The sequence below is a fragment of the Nilaparvata lugens genome, chromosome 2, assembly GCF_014356525.2.
Source record: "Nilaparvata lugens isolate BPH chromosome 2, ASM1435652v1, whole genome shotgun sequence".
Lineage (NCBI taxonomy): Eukaryota > Metazoa > Arthropoda > Insecta > Hemiptera > Delphacidae > Nilaparvata > Nilaparvata lugens.
The window spans coordinates 62,308,036-62,327,500 of NC_052505.1; the positions used below are offsets into that span (position 1 = coordinate 62,308,036).

The window sequence follows — 19,465 nt, forward strand, 5'->3', positions numbered from 1 at the left end:
CGAGTGAGTATGTGAAAAATCAAAATATCGCATCCCCGAACTTCATAAGATGACATATAGCCAGCTGTGAAACACGATCATTTTATAGAATTGTGTTCTGTTTATCAATAAATAAAAATAACAAGGGATGCTCGGTGCCCCGATATTTTATTGATAAGTAGAACACAATTCTCTAAAATGATCGTGTTTATATTTCACAGCTGGCTATATGTCATCTTATGAATTCCGGGGATGCGATATTTTGATTTTTCACATGCTCACTCGCTCACTCACTTTTTTACTATCCACAGACGACGAAAGTCTCAGCTGTTTCAGCCAAGGATGAATTATCCTTTTAATGTCGTTCAACAAGTTTTCCCTAGGATGAGACCTAGTGCAATCAAATTTTTATATTATAAACCTACTATGTTCTAAATTTCGTGAAAATCGTTAGAGCCGTTTTCGAAATCAGTTGAACAGAAATAACCAGATATAAAAATACAGAAATTGCTCGCTTAATATAATAGGATATGCAAAATAGTCACACCTGATCCATTTCAGGGCCTTAGGCAGCCGAGAATATCGGAAACGGTATTTACGTTTTCATCCTCTTTTTAAAAAACTCAAAAAACGAAATCCTCAACAGCGAAATGTTTCTCAGGATAATCTTCTTTGTTACATAGAGGTTCTATTCTACTAGTAGTTCTGTGAACAGTAGACCTCACGCAGTATTCTCATCCACAAGTACCTGATTGAAACTGTAGACCTTATGGAAATACAGCAATAGACTGGCTTCTCCACACATCTCTGTAATCACTTGTCAGCTTATTTATGATGAATAATTCTATAGTTTGATTTTCACTCTAATATTGGCGTATGAAGGAGGCTCCTTTTTTCCATTTATATTATCCTTGAAATGCAAAATTTCCAAAAACCTTGTATATACGTCGACGCGCAATTAAAAAAGGAAAATACCTGTCAAATTTCATGAAAATCTATCACCGCGTTTCGCTGTAAATTCGCAACATATAAACATTTAAACATTTAGGCCGGTTACAGAGCTCGACCGACCGTTAGTGCATATGTACCATCCTGACCATACGCATCGATGAATCAGTTTTACACATTCAGAGCTCGACCGACCGTCAGTGCGTATGCACCATCCTGACCATACATCAGTTTTTCTGACTCACAAAATGGACGCATTTATATTTTGTTTAATTGCAGCTTATTATCTTTGTAAACGAAAGATTAAAAGACGTAGATATCAAGTTCACCCGATGGTCGCACAAAGAGCATTTCAAAGGAAATTTAGTACCATTATATACATCATTGCTTGGGGTGAAGATACATTTTTCAACTACCTCAGAATCTACATCAGAAATTTTGATGAGTTATTTCGAGCTTGTATCACCATTGGGAATACTTGCAGTCACTTTAAGCTACGGATCAAATAAATGTAGATAATATTAATAATATATGATTTTTTTTTCAATAAAAAATTTAGAAATGATTGAAGAATTGTATAGAAAAACTCTGAATTCAAATATGACACTATTAATTGAATTCATTCTTTATGCTATTCAATTCAATATCAGCTGATTGTCGGGCAGAGGTGTCAGCACATTGGTTATGTTGCGATCAGTACAGCTCTGAAAGCTTCTATTTGCTTCAATAGCGCGTCAGTCGACCGATGGAACGGATGCGCACGAGCTCGACCGATGGTATTCATACGCTGTATAAAACGCATGGCCCTGTCCGTGCGTGCCGTCAGTCCTGCTCTGAACGGATACATGGAATATCTATGGAAAAGACAAGCGCGACTGACGTACGCACTGACGGTCGGTCGAGCTATGTAACCGGCCTAAGAGAAATTGCAAACCCTCGACTTGAATCTTAGACCTCACTTCGCTCGGTCAATAAAATATATTTGAAAGAAATCTTTGATGGTGTAACAGGTCATGTTCTATGGAATATTTCTAATTAATAGTTTTGCATTACCTTTGATGAAAGTTGGTCAACGATCTTTTATAAAATATCTGATACTCTAATAATGAACAATAAAACTATTTTTTCGTTGTTTATATTAGTTCCATGATATGCTATTTAATATATATTTTGAAAATAAAACGAAAATCGATCTGTGATTCAGGCTGATTAATTACTTAATTTCCAGTGATATACATTTTTAGATTATTAAAAAAAAATGTATCTATAAAGTATATCAACTGGATTCATAATAATAATTATTATTCAACTTTACTCACATCCATGACTGGTATGTAACTAATATATTTTTATACACTTAAATTAATAAAAACTTTTAGTACCCTTTATTAAAACTTTAAAATATTTTAACGACTAGTTTAGACCATAGGTCATTTTCAAGTTAAAATGTCCAATAACAGTTATTATATATATAGAAACATAATATAGTTAACAGTATAGGAACTAATATGTAATAATAATAATTATATGATTCTACTCACATCCTTAACTGACTAACTGCCCCCGCACACAGACTAGATAATAGTCTATACTTTACTATTCCATCGCTCACTTATATACACAATATGCTTTAGATAGTTTAGATACATAGTTGATTCTTCCTATAATGTAATATTGTATTCTAATTGAATAGGATAAATTGAAATAGTAATATTGTGTTGTATGTTTGGTAGGGTTCCTGAGGCAGAAGGACATGGAGCAGGCGCTCATCCTGGAAGACAAGATGGCGCTGCAGCTGCGGCTGGTGGCTGCGGCTGCGGGTGCGGGGGTGGGAGTGGGGGTGGGGGAGGCCCCCTCCTACTGCCACCTGGTGTCCGAGGAGACTGACACCACCAAGACCTGGAAGGAAGTGCTCAGTGCGCTGCAGGTAATATTATGCAAACCGATAACCACTAGTCCATTCCTGTATATGAATGTTCTTATGCTTCAAATTAATTATTATCACTGCTACTATGTAACGAATAAACTAAAAACTAATGAATTGAGCATCAAGTAATTGTAGGTGTACCTTCATAATTTTCCAATTTTTGTAGATTTTGATTCAAATCAGATTATGGTACACAATCATATCGTATAAAATTCTGGAAGTTATGCAACTTACTGCAGGTAAAATAATTTCGCACATCTGTCATTTATTTTGTTTTGGGCGTGTGCACACAACGAGAGGTATATCCTTTTAAGACCACTGTGTTTGCACACACCCTAAAACTTCCATTAATTCTACAACAACTACTTCTAATATTTTATTCTAACTGCAGTAAGTTGTTCAGGATGTCCCGTACTAGAGAGAATGTAAGTTTCCTGGTTTCAATCCCAGATATGACCAACATTTTCCAGTCTGCTCACTCCCGTGATCGGATTATTTATTTATAAACAGAACACAATTCTTCAAAATGATTGGGGAATGACTAACAGGCACAGCCCAAAACTGTTTTTCCCCGAATTTTGATTTATACACTATTAATAGGCCAAAAAGTAGGTTATGTTCCTTACACTTAAATTTAGGTCCAATTTTCAGTCAAAATATTTGAAAGCAGAAAAGTTCTAATTTAGATTATTTACAAACCAAATTGAATAACAGAATAACACTCACTAATAACTTAAAACTGTAAAATAATGATTAACTTTGAATAATAATGATATATTCTAATTTAGAATGATATACCATGTCATATCAACCAATCAGATTATTTTGATCGAGTCGATTAAAATTTCGATCCAATTTTTCTCGTGAGATAAGCTGATTGATAACGCATCTTCTGTTATCGACAAACGACGGAATTATCTTTCGTTTTTCCAAGGATGAATAATTATTATCCTTTTCATGTCTTTCGGCGAGTTTTCCCAGGGATGAGACCTAGTGTAATCGATTTTTACTTTCCTTGCCCTATTACCATAGGTAAGGAAAGTATTGCTTTCCGAAAAAAATTAAGGTACCCCAATTTGTGAATTTCTATACGTTTCGAGGTCCCCTGAGTCCAAAAAAGTGGTTTTTGGGTATTGGTCTGTGTGTGTGTGTGTGTGTGTGTGTGTGTGTGTGTGTGTGTGTGTATGAGTGTATGTGTGTCTGTGTACACGATATCTCATCTCCCAATTAACGGAATGACTTGAAATTTGGAACTTAAGGTCATTCCCCTATAAGTATCCGACACGAACAATTTCGATCAAATGCAATTCAAGATGGCGGCTAAAATGGCAAAAATGTTGTCAAAAACAGGGTTTTTCGCAATTTTCTCAAAAATGGCTCCAACGATTTTGATCGAATTCATACCTAAAATAGTCATTGTTGAGCTGTATCAACTGCCACAAGTCTCATATCTGTAAAAATTTCAGGAGCTCCGCCCCATCTATGCAAAGTTTGATTTTAGATTCCCAATTATCAGGCTTCTGATACAATTCAAACAAAAAAAAATTGAGTGGAAAAGATCCAGCATGAGAATCTCTACAATTAATGTTCAGTAACATTTTCACCTAAAATTAAAAATAAGCTCGAAATTCGAGAAAATTTCATTATTTCAACTGCAAATTGTTGGCAACTGTTGATTCTATTTAATCATTCACTATGAAGAGATAGCAGATCTCGCGTGTCTCCAGCGTTATAGTCCTGTCACCAGCTGGCTTAGATCTTTGAATAGTAGACTTGAGATGCGCGGGAACACTAGCGTCAGGTGATAAATTTTCATAACGGCAAGGAAAGTTGTGTGAGTGCGCCACACCAGATTTTTTATATCATGAACCTACTATGTTCTAAATTTTGTGAAAATCTTTAGAGCCGTTTTCGAGATCCGTTGGACATAAATAACCATATATAAATATAAATACAGAAATTGCTCGCTTATTATAATAGGATATCAGGTGAGATGAACTCTGGTCAGGGACTACCAATCAATGAAAGCCATACGAACATCATTATTAGAGATGTTGAAGTGTTTGTGTGTTTGTTTGCAGAAAGTGAACCAGCTGGCGAGTTCGCTGTACGCGTCGGGGACGAACTTGTCGCGCAGTGTGAGTTCGGTGGGCGAACACCAGAGTGAAGCCTACGTGTCACCCACTCTGCCCAAGCGGGCCGAGACGTTCGGCGGATTCGACAACGCTAATGCCAATGCCAACAAAGACCAGGCCTCTGCTCTCAACAAAAGTCAGTTCACTTCTTTGCATAAAAGTGTCCTACATTATTATTTTATTTATATATTCATTTATAGCATTTTTTGCTTGATTGATTTGATTTGTGCTAGTGTAAATCAATCAGATAGAATAGAATATCTCAAGAATTAAATTGAAAGTAGTAATGAAAGTTTAATTAAGAATAGACTATTTAAATTAAGGTCAAGTGATTCTTTCAAGGAATTTAAATTAATAAGTTGAATGATGAAGTGGTTGGTTGCTTTTAATAGATTCAATGTTCAGGATCTGATTATTATTCAAAGATGCACACAAACATCAAATCTAAACCAAAGTGCTGTAAATCACAATATGAATAATTGTTGTTGTATTAATTAATTAAAGCACAAATTTCTGAGGTTCAGGTACATTTTTACAAAGTGCCTGTTATTTTAATAGTCTTTACTATAGTGAGGTCCACGTTATAATGGCAGTATTTGAGTAACATTGGTGTTGCTATCCTTGTCTATCATTCAACAAAACAGATAGCACTATCCTTCTATAGCTCCGCAACGTTGCCAAATCCGTATTTAAGAATGTAGAAATATAATCAATTAAGGCGGATAATCGGCAACGCTGTTCTCCTATCTTTATCCACTGCAATTATAACGTGGACCTCACTATAGTGTATTATAGTCTCGCCTCGAGTATTGCCAACTTGAACTTGTTTATTACTTGAAGTCAATTGTGTTTCGACATAAACTAAAGGAATACTGTTTTCATAATTGTTTGATTACTGGCATAACTAATGCATTTATAAGCCTTCTACTAGTTCCATCGATTTTATCCACAAATTTTACTCAGCATTTAACCTCTTGGGGCAAAATTTTCATGCCTTAACGAAATTTTATCAATAATTCCTCACAGAACAAAATTTGATTAATTACTGTAGAAAAATGGAAAATTGACTTTAAGAGTACAGTCAGAGCTTGTTTAGTACATTTAGTTTTTTAAAGGCCAAATGAAGCTCATTTTCATTTTCATTTCATGGTTTATTAATTACACTTTTCAAAGACATTCTGGGACAAAACATAGTGGAGCGGTGAAGTTAACTTCAAGGTTGAGTGTTGAACATGTTATTAAATGAGCCAAAACACACCGCTCCACCAAGTTTGGTATTTTCATTATTTTTAACACTCAAGCTTGACGCTAACATCGCCACTTCACTATGTTTTGGCCCTAATGCAAACATCACTTGAATCTCTCCAATGTTTTCGTTTTCCTGTAAAAAAAAATCGTTGGTTTTTCTGCTTCTCAGATTTACTGAAGAAACAGCACCAACAGCAGCTGCAACAGTTGCAGAAGTTGCAACAACAACAGCTGCAACAGTTGCAACAACTGCAGCAGCAACAGCAACAACAACAGCAGCAGCAGATGCAACATCAGCAGCAGCAGCAGCAACAACAACAACATCACTACCATCAAACAGCGCAACAACAGTTGCAATCTAGTCGTGAGCCGTCGTTCGGATCTAGTCCGGTTAGCACACCTGATTCTGCGCTACCCCACCAAAAGCCTAAACTATCGCTGGTCAGTTCAACGTTTGTCTAATACTCGTAATAAATAGCTCTTCGATTATTTCAAAATTTAACTTTATTTTTCCAAAAAACACAATCGCATGAAAAAAAGATACCCAATAACTTACATTTTTTTGCAATCTTTGTGTAGGGGAGAAAGGTCCCCCTTTTAAAGTTTCATAAATTGCCAGTTTTATTCCAAGTAGAAGAATTAGAACATGTCAAGTTTAAAAATTGGAAATTACGTGTCATAGTCACTAATTATTACAACTGAGTCCAGAAGCCTAATTCGTTTCAAGTCCTGAATTAATATCAAGGAATTGGCTGGCTTGGCTGTCTTGGTTTTTTTTCAGGTCGCGCCAGATCAATTTCAGGGCCACTAGATTTTCATGGAACATAAATACTATAGTTTATTATAGTTTATGTGTTTTTAACAAATTTCCGACTTTTTAGAAGTTTTGAATTGCTTGTTTTTAATTATTTGAATTTTAAAGGCTACGTTCATACCAACTATTAATTAATGTCGTGAATAGTTGAGTTTAAAAAACGTTGCACATAACCTATTGTAATATTTTATATTCATTAGAATAGGAAAAGTTTTGGGTTCAAGCCCGTTGGGTCTCAGAAAATTGTATAATTGTACAAAATGAATTAATGTTACTCATGCATGCCATTCTATTGTTGTAAACTACAAACAATTCAAATAAGTAATCTATTACTGTTCTTTGTTTTGAAAATGTTAAATTTTGTCTAAAAATAAAAGTAGACCAATATTGCAATTGAATTGCTGTTTCAGGATTGGAGTGCACCCCCAGACCTACCCGCCCTACTATCGCTGGGACATGAGCAGCAGTTGGCAGCAATGCAGCTGTCGCACCACGTCTACACGCTCACCTGCATCATATCCCAGCAAATGACATCGATTGAGAGGTAATTCCATTCACTTCCAACTGGCAGCATAGCGTACAACATCAATGTTCCCCTTTCTAGCAGTAGTTAATTATTTTTCAACATTGTTTCAGATAATTTAATTTTGCAAAGTCTTGCTCAAGTAGTCTAAAATGTGTAGTTTAATATGTGTATTTGCAGTGTCTATAAAAGTTGATGCCACTATAGTTCTGAGACTACAAGATTATATTTTTCTATTTTTCAAAGGCAGAATAAAGCTGGGTTCCCTTACACTTGGAATTTGGATACAAGTTTACATCTTCCTTTACATGATTTTTTAATTTTATAGAAAAGTTACCAAAACTCATGATTTTGTTTAATACGAGTATAAAGCTATGGCAACAAGTTAAGATTCGATCTTCTAATAGAAAGCTATTTTTGGGTGCGGGGAAAGGGGAGATATCTCGAGAAAAGCTTCCCAGTTTCGGTAACTATTCACTACTCATGTAAACACCGACATTAGAACACATAAAAAGTTAGTAATTGTCTGGATTTTTGGGTTTTGGTCAGGAAAATGTTGAAAAGTGGCCAAATTCAGGAAAAATAGGAAAATGTGTTGAAGAGCGGGAAAATTTGGAGTGGAACAATTGCGACCTTTAGATTTTTGATTATTGCACAAATCAGAAGTGGAAATTGCTGTTTCAATAAAGTAGCAGCAATTAAATAAAAATTGAAAAATCGAAGAAGAAATTCAATTTAAATTTGTTTTTGCCATGAAAGTATAAATATGTTGACAAAATGTTGCATGACCCAACATATATATTATTTATATTATTTCTTATGGAATTGTTAAATTTCAGCCTGCAGGCGCAATTGTCGGCGTGCAAATCACAGGTGACTGGTGAGGATGGGGGGAGGGGTGGTCGGCCGATGTACAGACACAACCATCAGCTGGAGGAGTTGCGCAATCTGCAGGACAAGTTGACGCAGGAGAAGGAGTGCTGGCAGAGGGAGAGAGAGAGTGAAGAGAAAGAGCTGGAGGAGCGCCGCGAGCAACTGCTCAGGCTACAGGTCGGTGCATCAAACTATTTGCCAATGTTCTCGTTTATCTTACTGTGCGCTCAGTAAATTACAGATTCTAGAATTTATTTGTGAAGTGAAGGAATTTTCTGATATAAATAAATAGCCTACAGAGTGACACAGAATAACGGGAACTTTTAAAAACGCCATAAATATTAGTGGGAAGGGCAAAAATTTTTTTTTCAAACTAATGTAAAGTTCAAGACTTGCCTTTTGAGAATTATCAATTACATCCATCACTTTTTGACAATTACTTTTTTAAGATGGCTTCCTCCTGAACGAATACACTCTTGAAATCTGCGTTGACGATTCCTCATTGATCGCTGCAACATCTGCGTTTCCTGGTCCCATAATCTGTCCACCTGCGGTTTTCTGTTTGTGGAGCTATCTCAAATGAACTTTTTCACAACTTGACCAATAACTGTGGTTGAATCATAACAGACAATTCAAATGAAATTAACAATATCCCAGCTGAAATGTTGCAGCAATCGTTCAGGAATCTCAACACAGATTTCAAGAGTGTATTCGTGCTATCTTAAAGAAGTGATAGATTTTATTAATAATTCTCAAATGGCAAGTTTTGAACTTTACATTAGTTTGAATAAAATCATTTTTGCCCTGCCCACTAATGTTTTATGGCGTTTTTAAAAGTTCCCGTTATTCTGCATCACTCTGTATAGGAAAAGTTTTCATCGATTTTATAATACAGTTCTATTGAACGGTATCGTTTGATATGGCCCTATTAACTATTCACGGTCCTATTCTAATTACTTCTAATTTATTTCATATTTTGACGATACACTATTTGATACAATTAACTTGTCAACAACAAAAATGTGTAAAAATAAAGAATTTTACTGTTCTACATTATTCCATTGCATATTAATTATTCACGTATTGTTTTAATAAATAACAGTTTAACCTTATATTTTCCCCCCCCCATTTATTTTTAAGTTTTCATGAAGCAATACATTCCATCTACATTGTCAACTACTGTATTTAAACCTTATCTTCAAGTTTAGTTTGTCAAGTTAGTATTGGGTTGTACTCTAAAGTTACGTACTTGAGCGCCACGAACATTTGCATTTCACTTTTCATCAGCTGATGCTACGATTATTATATCTGTACCTGACTGTTTCTGTACAAATACAGATATAATCAGCTGTTGAAAAGTGAAATGTGCGTGTTCGTGGCGCTCAAGTACGCACTTTTAGAGTACAACCCAATTCTTACTAGACTATTATTGTTTATTGTTTTTGAAGGGACGGATTCAAGGATTCAAAGGCTCAAAGAACCCCACACGTCAACCAAAGCTTATTGTGTTCCCAAGTAGTATGTTAGTTAGGCAAACCAATAACTGTGTCCTTTACAAGAACCTGGAGTTTTTCCCTATAATAACATCCGATTCATCACCTGGTTGCTTGTCGCAATCCAGTGTGATATGATTGGCAGTCTCTTCAGACCTACGTGAGTTCCACTCCTGGCCTTCTTTGAAGGTCCTTCCACCGAGGAAGGGGTGACCAAGTTGCCTCTAGGGCGCCCGGCCCCCCTTGACACAGCATCTTGACCCACATTTGTGCCTGGAGTGTCACCCATCTCTGGTCTCTTGGGTTTTTCTTTTTGCCCCTCCGAAACTGCCCAGATGGGGCAGATCCCGTGGGTTTGAAGTCAGGCAACTTCTGGAGTTGCCTTGGGGTCCTTTTTAGTCGCCTCCTACGACAAGCAGGGATACTGTGGGTGAATTCTGGTTTTCAACACATTCATGAGTACGGTGTTCTACTCAAACCTCCCCCAACCCACAGGGGGCTTACTTGACTAACTAAACTTGAAGATAAGGTTTAAATACAGTAGTTGACAATGTTGATCACTTTTCATCAGCTGATGCTACGATTATTATATGTGTACCTTGTTGTTTCTGTACAAATACAGATATAATCAGCTGTTGAAAAATGAAATGCGCGTGTTCGTGGCACTCAAGTCTGTACGCAGCGCATGTCTATAGCCAATACATGCCATCTGAATTGTTATCTGGTTTGAAACCTTCATTATAATAGAGCCTAATTGAAATCCTTTAAGGATTACCAATAGCGTCAACTCAATACAATTAGATACCCTTAACTATAGGTAGAGAAAGAATTGTTTCAAAGAAATTAATACTTGTTTCAATATGTCATTTTTCGGTTCTATTATTCACGAGAACACCAATGTCTGTTACAGGAACAAGTGCGATCCGAACAGACGGACGTAGTTCAGCAGCGAGAACAGCTGTACAGGAAACTGGAAACGCTGGCCGGACAGGGCATCCTGATAGGGGGGCCGAACCTGGGCGCAGTGACGTCACCGGGCAGTGGCAGTGACGCTGTGCCGTCGCCCAGTGACGAGAGGGGGGGCAGCAGTGACGGGGGAGACCCCTCTTCGCCCTCCACCCCCACCGATCACTCGCGCCGCAAGATGGAGGCCGCCAAGTGGAAGCATTCCTCCGCCGGCAAGGCTAGCACCCTGCCTTTGAACCTGATCAGCGCTACTAACCAGCAAAAGGTCATATTCTTCAACAATATAATTTATTATTTCATGAAACATTTTCAATTTTATATTATAATTCGCAGTATTGCGTTAGAACTCGTAGAGAACGGGCGTATAGTGGAGTAGTAATAGTGTAGTGTAGAAGTAGTGGGTCAGCAGTTTGTTCGCGATCAAAAGTGGAACAAAAATATTGCATAGAATATCGGTCGTCGACCGCGGAATTCATGTAAGCAAAGCGACCTGCTTTTCGCGGCCGTTCTAAAGCTCGCGTTCGCGTTTCCGTGTGCGTGAGTGTTGATACGAGGGCTGTTTGAAAGGTATGTTTTCAAAATATGTAGAACTTAGTGAAGCCACCGAGTATTCCTACAGAAGAGCAAGGAGAAAAGGAAGCCACTAACGAGAGAGAGCATGGACACCAACAACATGCTAAATACATCACAAATCCAGTGTTCACCGGATAAATATATCAAATTAAATAAACTCGAAACTTCAACCGAGCAGGTATTTTTCATCGCCTGGAAAGAGACCGCTGAGAAGAGGAAGGAATTGGAGAAGATCAACTTAGAACTGATGAAAAAAGTGCAGGATTTGGAAGCAAGATTTCTGAATATTGAGAAGAAGATTCAGAGCTCACAGCCTACCAGCTCGGCAGCCGAGAACTACTCAACAAATGAGGAAGAATTGGCCAAAGAAACGGAATGGATCAGGACTCGTACTAAGCGGGCTACTAAGGAAGCTTAGTACTCCATCGCCAGAAGTCAAAAATGTGTCTGCAAAAATAATTCAACAGAATTTGAATTCCAAAACCACGGACGTAGAGAAGAGAGAGAAGAAAGAAATGCCACCATCCCCAATCATAGTGGATGGTATCAAGAATCTAAATGGACTACTTGAGAGTTTGAAAAAAGTGTCGCCAGCTGAGAAATTTAGAATAAACCTCTTAAGTAGAGAAACGTTCAAAATAAATGCAGTCGACTCAGAAACTTATCGGAATGTTACCAGAGAACTGATTAATGACGGATTTAACTGGCACTTCTATGAAGATTAGCAGTCGAGGCCAATAAGAGTAATGATTAAAAAAAAATCATCACTCTTGTAGTACGATCATGATACTGGAGGATTTGAAGATACGAGGATTGAAAGTACTAGAAGTTGTAAATAAGCTAAAGTGGAAGACAAGAGAGCCATTACATAAGTTCATAGTCTCATTCAGCGCGGAAGGAAATATAAAAAAAGTTTTTGAACTTAAAAATATACTTGGTCGCAAAGTGGAAGTGGAAGCACTGAAGAAGGCCAACCTGATACCGCAATGCAAACGATGCCAAGCATACGGTCACACACAAAAATACTGTAACAAAGAGCCTAGGTGTGTAAAGTGTGCAGGTAAACATCAAACAATAGACTGTACAAAACCCAGTGATGCTTTACCAAACTGTATCCATTGCGGGGAAGCACATCCAGCCAGACATCGAGGCTGCACTGTCGCAATCGAATTGCAAAAGATTAGGAACTCAAATAAAACAAAAATATTTCAGATTTACGGGAGAACACAGTAAAGAATATTCTACCAAAAATCACAGAAAATCCACAAACCCACAATCCAAACAATGAAAGAGCGGTTAAGAAATTAAGTTTCGCCCAGATTGTCTCAAAAGAAAATAGACCGAAATTGGGAGAGCCAAAAAGTGAAGTAGAAGATACCAATAATATTTTGCAGCTCACCTTAGCAAAACTGGATAGACAAGAACAAATAATCACCTCACTACAGTCTAAATTTAGAACAAAGTAAACTACTGCAATTCACATGATTCATTCACTAAAAATAATGGAATGGAATGGAACGCAAATTGTTACAACGACAACAGGAGTTGGAAGCAGTTCTAAACTTAGAAAAAAAAATATATGTCTAAAAGCAGTCGTTTATAAAATTCAAAGGCTATAGGATCTATCATGTTTTACATCCCAGCAATGTCGCAAGGGGTGGGAGTGCCATCATCATCAGAGACAATCTACAACATCATGAACAAGTGAAACTCTAAGGTGATAGAATACAATTGACAGGTGTAGCAGTGCAAACAGTAAATTATCATTTTGTTGTTGCAGCTATTTACTGTCCTCCCAGATATTCCATCAGAAGAGATGAATATTTATCATTGCTTGATATGTAAATTCATTCTTGGTGGAGATTTTAACGCAAAGCACGTGCATTGGGGATCGCGCTCAAGGGAAGACAGCTCTATGAAGCAATGAGAGAGATGAGGTGCAAAGCTTTTTCAACTGGTAAACCAACCTACTGGCCCACTGATACGAGGAAAATCTCATATCTTATAGATTTTTTTCTGACAAAGAATATATCGGTAAATTATTTGCATTTAGAGGATAGTTTCGATCTAAATTCGGACCACTCACCCATCATTTTGAATCTGATTCAATTCTAAGAAAGGAAAATGCTTGTCCTGCGCTAGTCAATAGCCACACGGATTGGGATGGTTTCCAACAGATGCTGGATGAAAGAATAGAGTTAAACTCAACATTAAGAAACGAAGAACAGATTGATCAGGAGTTAGAGAAGTTTGTTAATGATATCCAACATGATTAAACTTAACAGCAGAACGCAGTACGGACTAATCACTCTGTAAGGCAGCTAAAAAAATAAAAAAACCCATTCATCAATCTCCTCCTCTCAGAAAGAAGAACAGACATTGGGCAAGGAGTAGTGATGAAAAGGCACAGACCTTTGCAGATCATCTTGTAAACGTTTTTCAGCCAAACAACACAACAGAAGAAGACACTTTAGAAACAGAAGAGAACATCTTACAGCCAAATCAAGAAATAATGCGTGTCACAGTAGAAAAGTGAGAAGAGAAATAAGAAATCTGAATAACAAAAAGACCCCTTGATTCGAAATGATAACTGGCTTAGTCCACAAGCAGCTACCAAGAAAAGCAATAGTAAAATTAACACACATATTGAATGCCTCTTTCAGACTCAAATTTGTACCAGGAATATGGAAAGTAGCAGAGGTTATAATGCTACTCAAGCCAGGTAAAGAGCCACATGAAGTATCATCATATAGGCCAATATCATTGTTACCTGTGCTAGCCAAGTTGTTTGAAAGGATTTTACTGAGTAGGCTAACACCAATAATTGAGAGAGAGCACTTAATTCCAAATCACCAATTTGGCTTCAGAGTGAACACTCAACAATAGACCAAGTACATAGGATTGTGAATGTAATAGAGAAGTGCCTAGAAGAGAAAAAAGTTTGTTCAGCAGCTTTCCTTGATATAGGGCAAGCTTTTGATAAAGTGTGGCATGAAGGTCTTCTTTTCAAACTGAAAAATGTCCTACCAAAGCAATTTACAGATATATTAAAATCCTATCTGACCGATAATTTAGAGTCAGGCATGAAAATTCATATTCTGATTCGAAGGAAATAAAAGCAGGAGTTCCTCAAGGAAGTGTTCTAGGACCATTTCTCTACCTACTCTATACCAGCGATATTCCCAGCCTTGATGAGAATACTACAGCAACATTTGCAGACGATACAGCCATATTATCAGTAGACAGTAATATTCATATTGCAACGAGGTTGACAGGCCTGACTTGCTGTTGTTGGCTACAGAAAGTTTTAGCTCTGTGTTTTTCAGTTATTTACAATATCATTCTGTTTGAAGTCTTGTTTTTTTATCTTATTGGATATATGAGTGAATGGTTTGTGTAATGTTTTTTATTCAGGACGATCGCACGTAAGTACAGCTTACCATAGAGAAAACAATAGTAGTCATGTAGCCAAGTTGTTGATTTCTAAGTGCAATTCAATGGAGCATCAGGCCGTAGATTGTTTTATCGCTCTCTTAGTGTGCTAGTATTGGTGTGTAAATACAGTGTTATCATCCCCTTCTGTGTTATTAATGAGTGGTTGCGAACTTTGAACCTTCAGGTGTGCCAACTGCAACTAACTAGGTACCTAGGCCTGTCCAAGGGCATTATTCAAAGGATTGCTCTGTACCGTATCAGAGATTGCTGAAAGTTGCTATGTTTTTCGGAGCAGTCTGTCTGTTAACAGAGAAGCTCCCTAAAATATAATGTTCTAGTAGCCATATTATCTTGTTTACTCAAATCACTGTTTATCAACAAGACTGGTTATTATCGGTATCATTGGAATGAAGGTCAATGTCAATTCAACTGCCAAGAATCTCAGCTATCTGCCACCTGAGCAGAGTTCATCGTACTGCATGCTGCATGCATCGTGAAGGAATTGCTGCTAAGAAATAATATTATTTTACACAAATTGATTCTTTTCCTTCATTTTTCTAGTGGAAATCATAAAGAAATAACGCTTAGTCTAGTCCTTCCTATTCTTTCTCAACCTCCAGTTATCCTATCTATTCAGGAGCTTCCATAATTCTCACCAAAGCTACGATTCCTCTCGCAGCGTCTCCTGGTTTTTCATTTGCTTCCTTTCCTTTCAGACTAACTATCAATACAATAACTGATCATGGATTTAGATATGAAAACCCTGGAACTGTGTTCGAGAAGTTTAAAACTGATATAATAAGAAATACTGAAAAAATTATTAAGCAGGAGATAAACGCTCTGAATATCGGCTCTCTGTTTGCAGAGCAGAATGCAAGAATAGACGCACTTGCAGATGAGAACAAAAGATTGAAGCAGGAACTGCAGAAGCAATATGAGTTCATTGATAGTTTCAGACGAGAAAATAACGTGATATTCTTTGGAATTAGTGAGGCTGAGGGCGAGAGTGGAGAACAGTCTATGAGTAAGATTCTAGATGTATTTAATCAAGTAGTTAAAGTTGAACTCAAGCTCAGTGACACTAACTTTGTGAGAAGAATTGGTAAGAAAAAGTTAGATAGCAATCGCCCAATTTTACTATCCCTGGTATCAAGATTTAAGAAAACATCAATTATGAAGCGGTGTGGGAAGCTAAAGAACACGAAAATATTTGTGGCCAACGATTTGGATGAGAAGTCCTAGGAACGACGTGGGGAGCTCAATGGAGTAGTTAGGAGACTCGAGTCAAAGTCGACTGTCAAAATGAGGAGGGATGACCTGGAAATTGATGGTAGATTTTTCACGTATGAAGACGTTAAACGGGATTTATGGGAAACAAAGAGCTGAAGGATGGACTAGATAAGAATGATAAAAAAGAAAATAAAGATGCAGAGGAAGAACTGAAAAAGCACAGGAGAGAAGTAAATCTCGTACAAAAAGTAAAAGTAAAGTTCAGTCATCGAAACAGGCCCTAGATCACTCAGTCTTCTTGTCTCTCAGATGAATCATGAACCCGCAATTGTCAGCCCACCCAGTAGAAAGAATAAATACAGATGAACCATTACAAAATCAAATTTATTTGAAATGAATGTGATTTATTATTTCTGATTCTATGAAATTTCTAGAAGACCTTGATATTCTCCATTTGACATTGAGCTCCCTGTCCTATTCATATATGATGAAGCGCTGTATTCAAAAATAATAACAAGGCAGAATAATGAAGACATGAATTGGCAACCGGTTGAAAGCACATCGATGGCAGAGCAAGTGAAGGGATGATCTACGGAGTGGAAATCTGCTCAAGTATAATTTATTCTTTACAAAGGAAATTCAGCATACTTGTTCCCAGTGTGGTAATGAAGCGTCCCAGTGTCTAAATCAAGCCCAGTGAGTAGAACAATAAATTCCAAGTGCATACTGTAGGCAGGCAACATACTATCTATAACCACCAATGAGTGAATTCAACTACTAGAGAATAACTTTTATTTTAATTTCATTAATTATGCTGCCAACCCACCCCAAATGTCACTGAAATGACCCGGGGCATCAGCCAGCGACATCTAGGTGAAATGTGAAAAACAATGAAAGACTTGAATATGTATCTGATTATTTTTTTTGTAATCTGTTTTTCTTGTAATTATTTAGTAATTGTTTGTCATTAATAAAGGCATTTTATTATTATTATTATTATTATTATTATATTATTATTATTATTATTATTATTATTCATATTGCAACAGAAGAACTACAGAGATCTATCAACAAAATTCAAGATTGGACTAGAAAGTGGAGGATGAAACTAAATGAAGCAAAGTCGATTCACATCAACTTCACCAATAAGAAGGACCTGCCCATACCAATAACAATATTAACAACCAAGTTTTATCATATGCCAATGATGCCAAGTATCTAGGTATGACCTTGAACGCAAAGCTTCGCTGGAAGGCCCATGTCAAGAAGAAGAGAGGAGGGAGCTTGGAATCAAATATAAGAAACTGTATTGGCTGATCGGTAAAAACTCCAACCTATCAATCCAAAACAAAGTTCTTCTGTACAAACAGATGAAGCCAGTATGGACATATGGTATACAACTTTGGGGGTGTACCAAAGACAGCAACATCAATGTCATATACAACGATTCCAGAACAAGGTGCTGAAGAACATTGTGGATGCTCCTTGGTATGTCAGGAACAGCGATCTACATAGAGACCTGCACGTCGACCTGGTGTCCACCGAGATCCAGAGGCATGCGGAGAGGCACGAGGGGCGACTCCACCAACACGACAACGTTGAGGCGATCCAGCTGCTAGACAATGGAGGGTTGATGCGGAGGCTCAAAAGGAGGAAACCGTATGAACTAGTGTAGTGCTTGTTCAATTAGTGTCCAGTGAAAGAGCAGAGCAGTGATTGAGTGAATCTAGCTTCTATAGTACAGTCAACAAGTGTACATATTAATTAAATAAACAATATCAGTAAGAATTTCTAATGAGATATTCGTTGTTAAAATTTTCAAGTAGTATGTTAGGGTTTTATATTATAATTGGTCGCGCGTGGGACACCAACTGTGCAAGAGAGTCGCGGGGTATTCTTATTGCGTTCATTACACTAAGGAAACCGGATTTTGTTTTTCAGCTGATAATTTTACCATCAAAAACATTATTTGTTTACTTATCACTCGGTTGTCATCATCACTGACTTGCTATTAATTATGACCGCTCTACTTTTCACCAAAGAAGAGTAATATCATAGAGAAAATATAGCATAAGAGTAGCCTTTATCCCATGTATAGGGCGTTTATGTTCCAAATTTAACTGTTATTTCAAGCCGATAGTCCTAGTAGTTCTTTTTCGTAAAACAGAAATCGGCTTCAGTTAACAAAAAATCGGCTTGAAATTTGAAACTTAAACGAACTATACCATGGGAAATCTTCTTATGTTATCTTTTCTCTATAATAATATTCAGTGATTCATTTTTTGTAGTCGGAAGGTGTATCAGAAGCCGAAATTCATTTTTAGATTCCCTGTTCTACAAACCCTTATTTACGTATTGTACCGAAAATTGTCCATCAGTTTTGGCGCAAATACAAAAACAAAAAACGGATCACCGAACGTTTCTGCTGTTTGGTTCAAATGAAAAGTGGGGCGATCATGATCAGCATGACAGTCATTATGCAACTTGAAACTTTCACAGGTATAAACGAAAATATACTTACATTGCAGATGATTATTGGACTACCCTCCTAATAATGATTATTGTATTTGCACCCCCAATCGAAATTTATTACTTCTATACATGCTCTGGTAAATGGGTTTCCCATAGTTGAGTAGGATAATTTCCGAAAAAATTAAATTTCCTTTACATTTGTTGTAAATTGTTATATTATTTCATTAATTAGATTGCTTGTTTGTATTTTAATATAAATAAAATATACTTATTTATTGTTACAATGACAGGTGGCATCCAGTGTACAAATCAAGCAACAGCTGCCACTGAAGCTGGCGTCCAAGCTAGGAGGCGGCGGAGGTGGAGGCGGCACCCTGCCTGCTGGAGGTGGTGGAATTCAGCAGATGCTGCCGCTCAAGCTGAGCCAGAGCCAGGCGGAGGCGGCAGGAGGCGGCACTCGTCGCAGCGGGGGGGCGGGGGCGGTGGGCTACCAGCGACTCAGCTCCAGTTCGTTCAGTCCGCCGGACCCCCACCCCCTGCACCCCCCTGCACCCTCTCATTCGCGCACCGGCTCTAGTCCAGCTATGATGCAGAACATCGAGGTAATTAGGCAAACAATTAAAATTCAGAGTCCAGAACTGAAATCAGCCCTCGGATCAAAATCGTTTTTCTGAGTCACTGATTCATCTTCTAAACTCCAGTATTTTTTTTTAGGGAAATGCACAATATTTTATCGTTGTAATGTTTGCAATGGGAGACAGTTGATGAAGACGATCTTGCTGATAGAAATGCGTTTCACCGTAATGCGTATGTGCTTTTGTTCTCTGTGTTTATTATAGAAATTTATCG

General features: G+C 37.4%; 1 protein-coding gene across 6 annotated transcripts in view; it reads left to right on the top strand.

Annotated features, from left to right (window-relative positions):
* LOC111044246 (rho guanine nucleotide exchange factor 18) overlaps positions 1-19,465 on the top strand; it is a 165,135-nt gene that overhangs the window by 138,105 nt on the left and 7,565 nt on the right. For all 6 annotated transcript variants that reach the window (XM_039422381.1, XM_039422382.1, XM_039422384.1 and 3 more), the window contains 7 exons: positions 2,661-2,854; positions 4,936-5,125; positions 6,407-6,678; positions 7,462-7,595; positions 8,414-8,624; positions 10,851-11,171; positions 18,907-19,218. In XM_039422381.1, the coding sequence (XP_039278315.1) occupies positions 2,661-2,854; positions 4,936-5,125; positions 6,407-6,678; positions 7,462-7,595; positions 8,414-8,624; positions 10,851-11,171; positions 18,907-19,218 (1,634 nt within the window). The remainder of the gene's footprint in view (positions 1-2,660; positions 2,855-4,935; positions 5,126-6,406; positions 6,679-7,461; positions 7,596-8,413; positions 8,625-10,850; positions 11,172-18,906; positions 19,219-19,465) is intronic.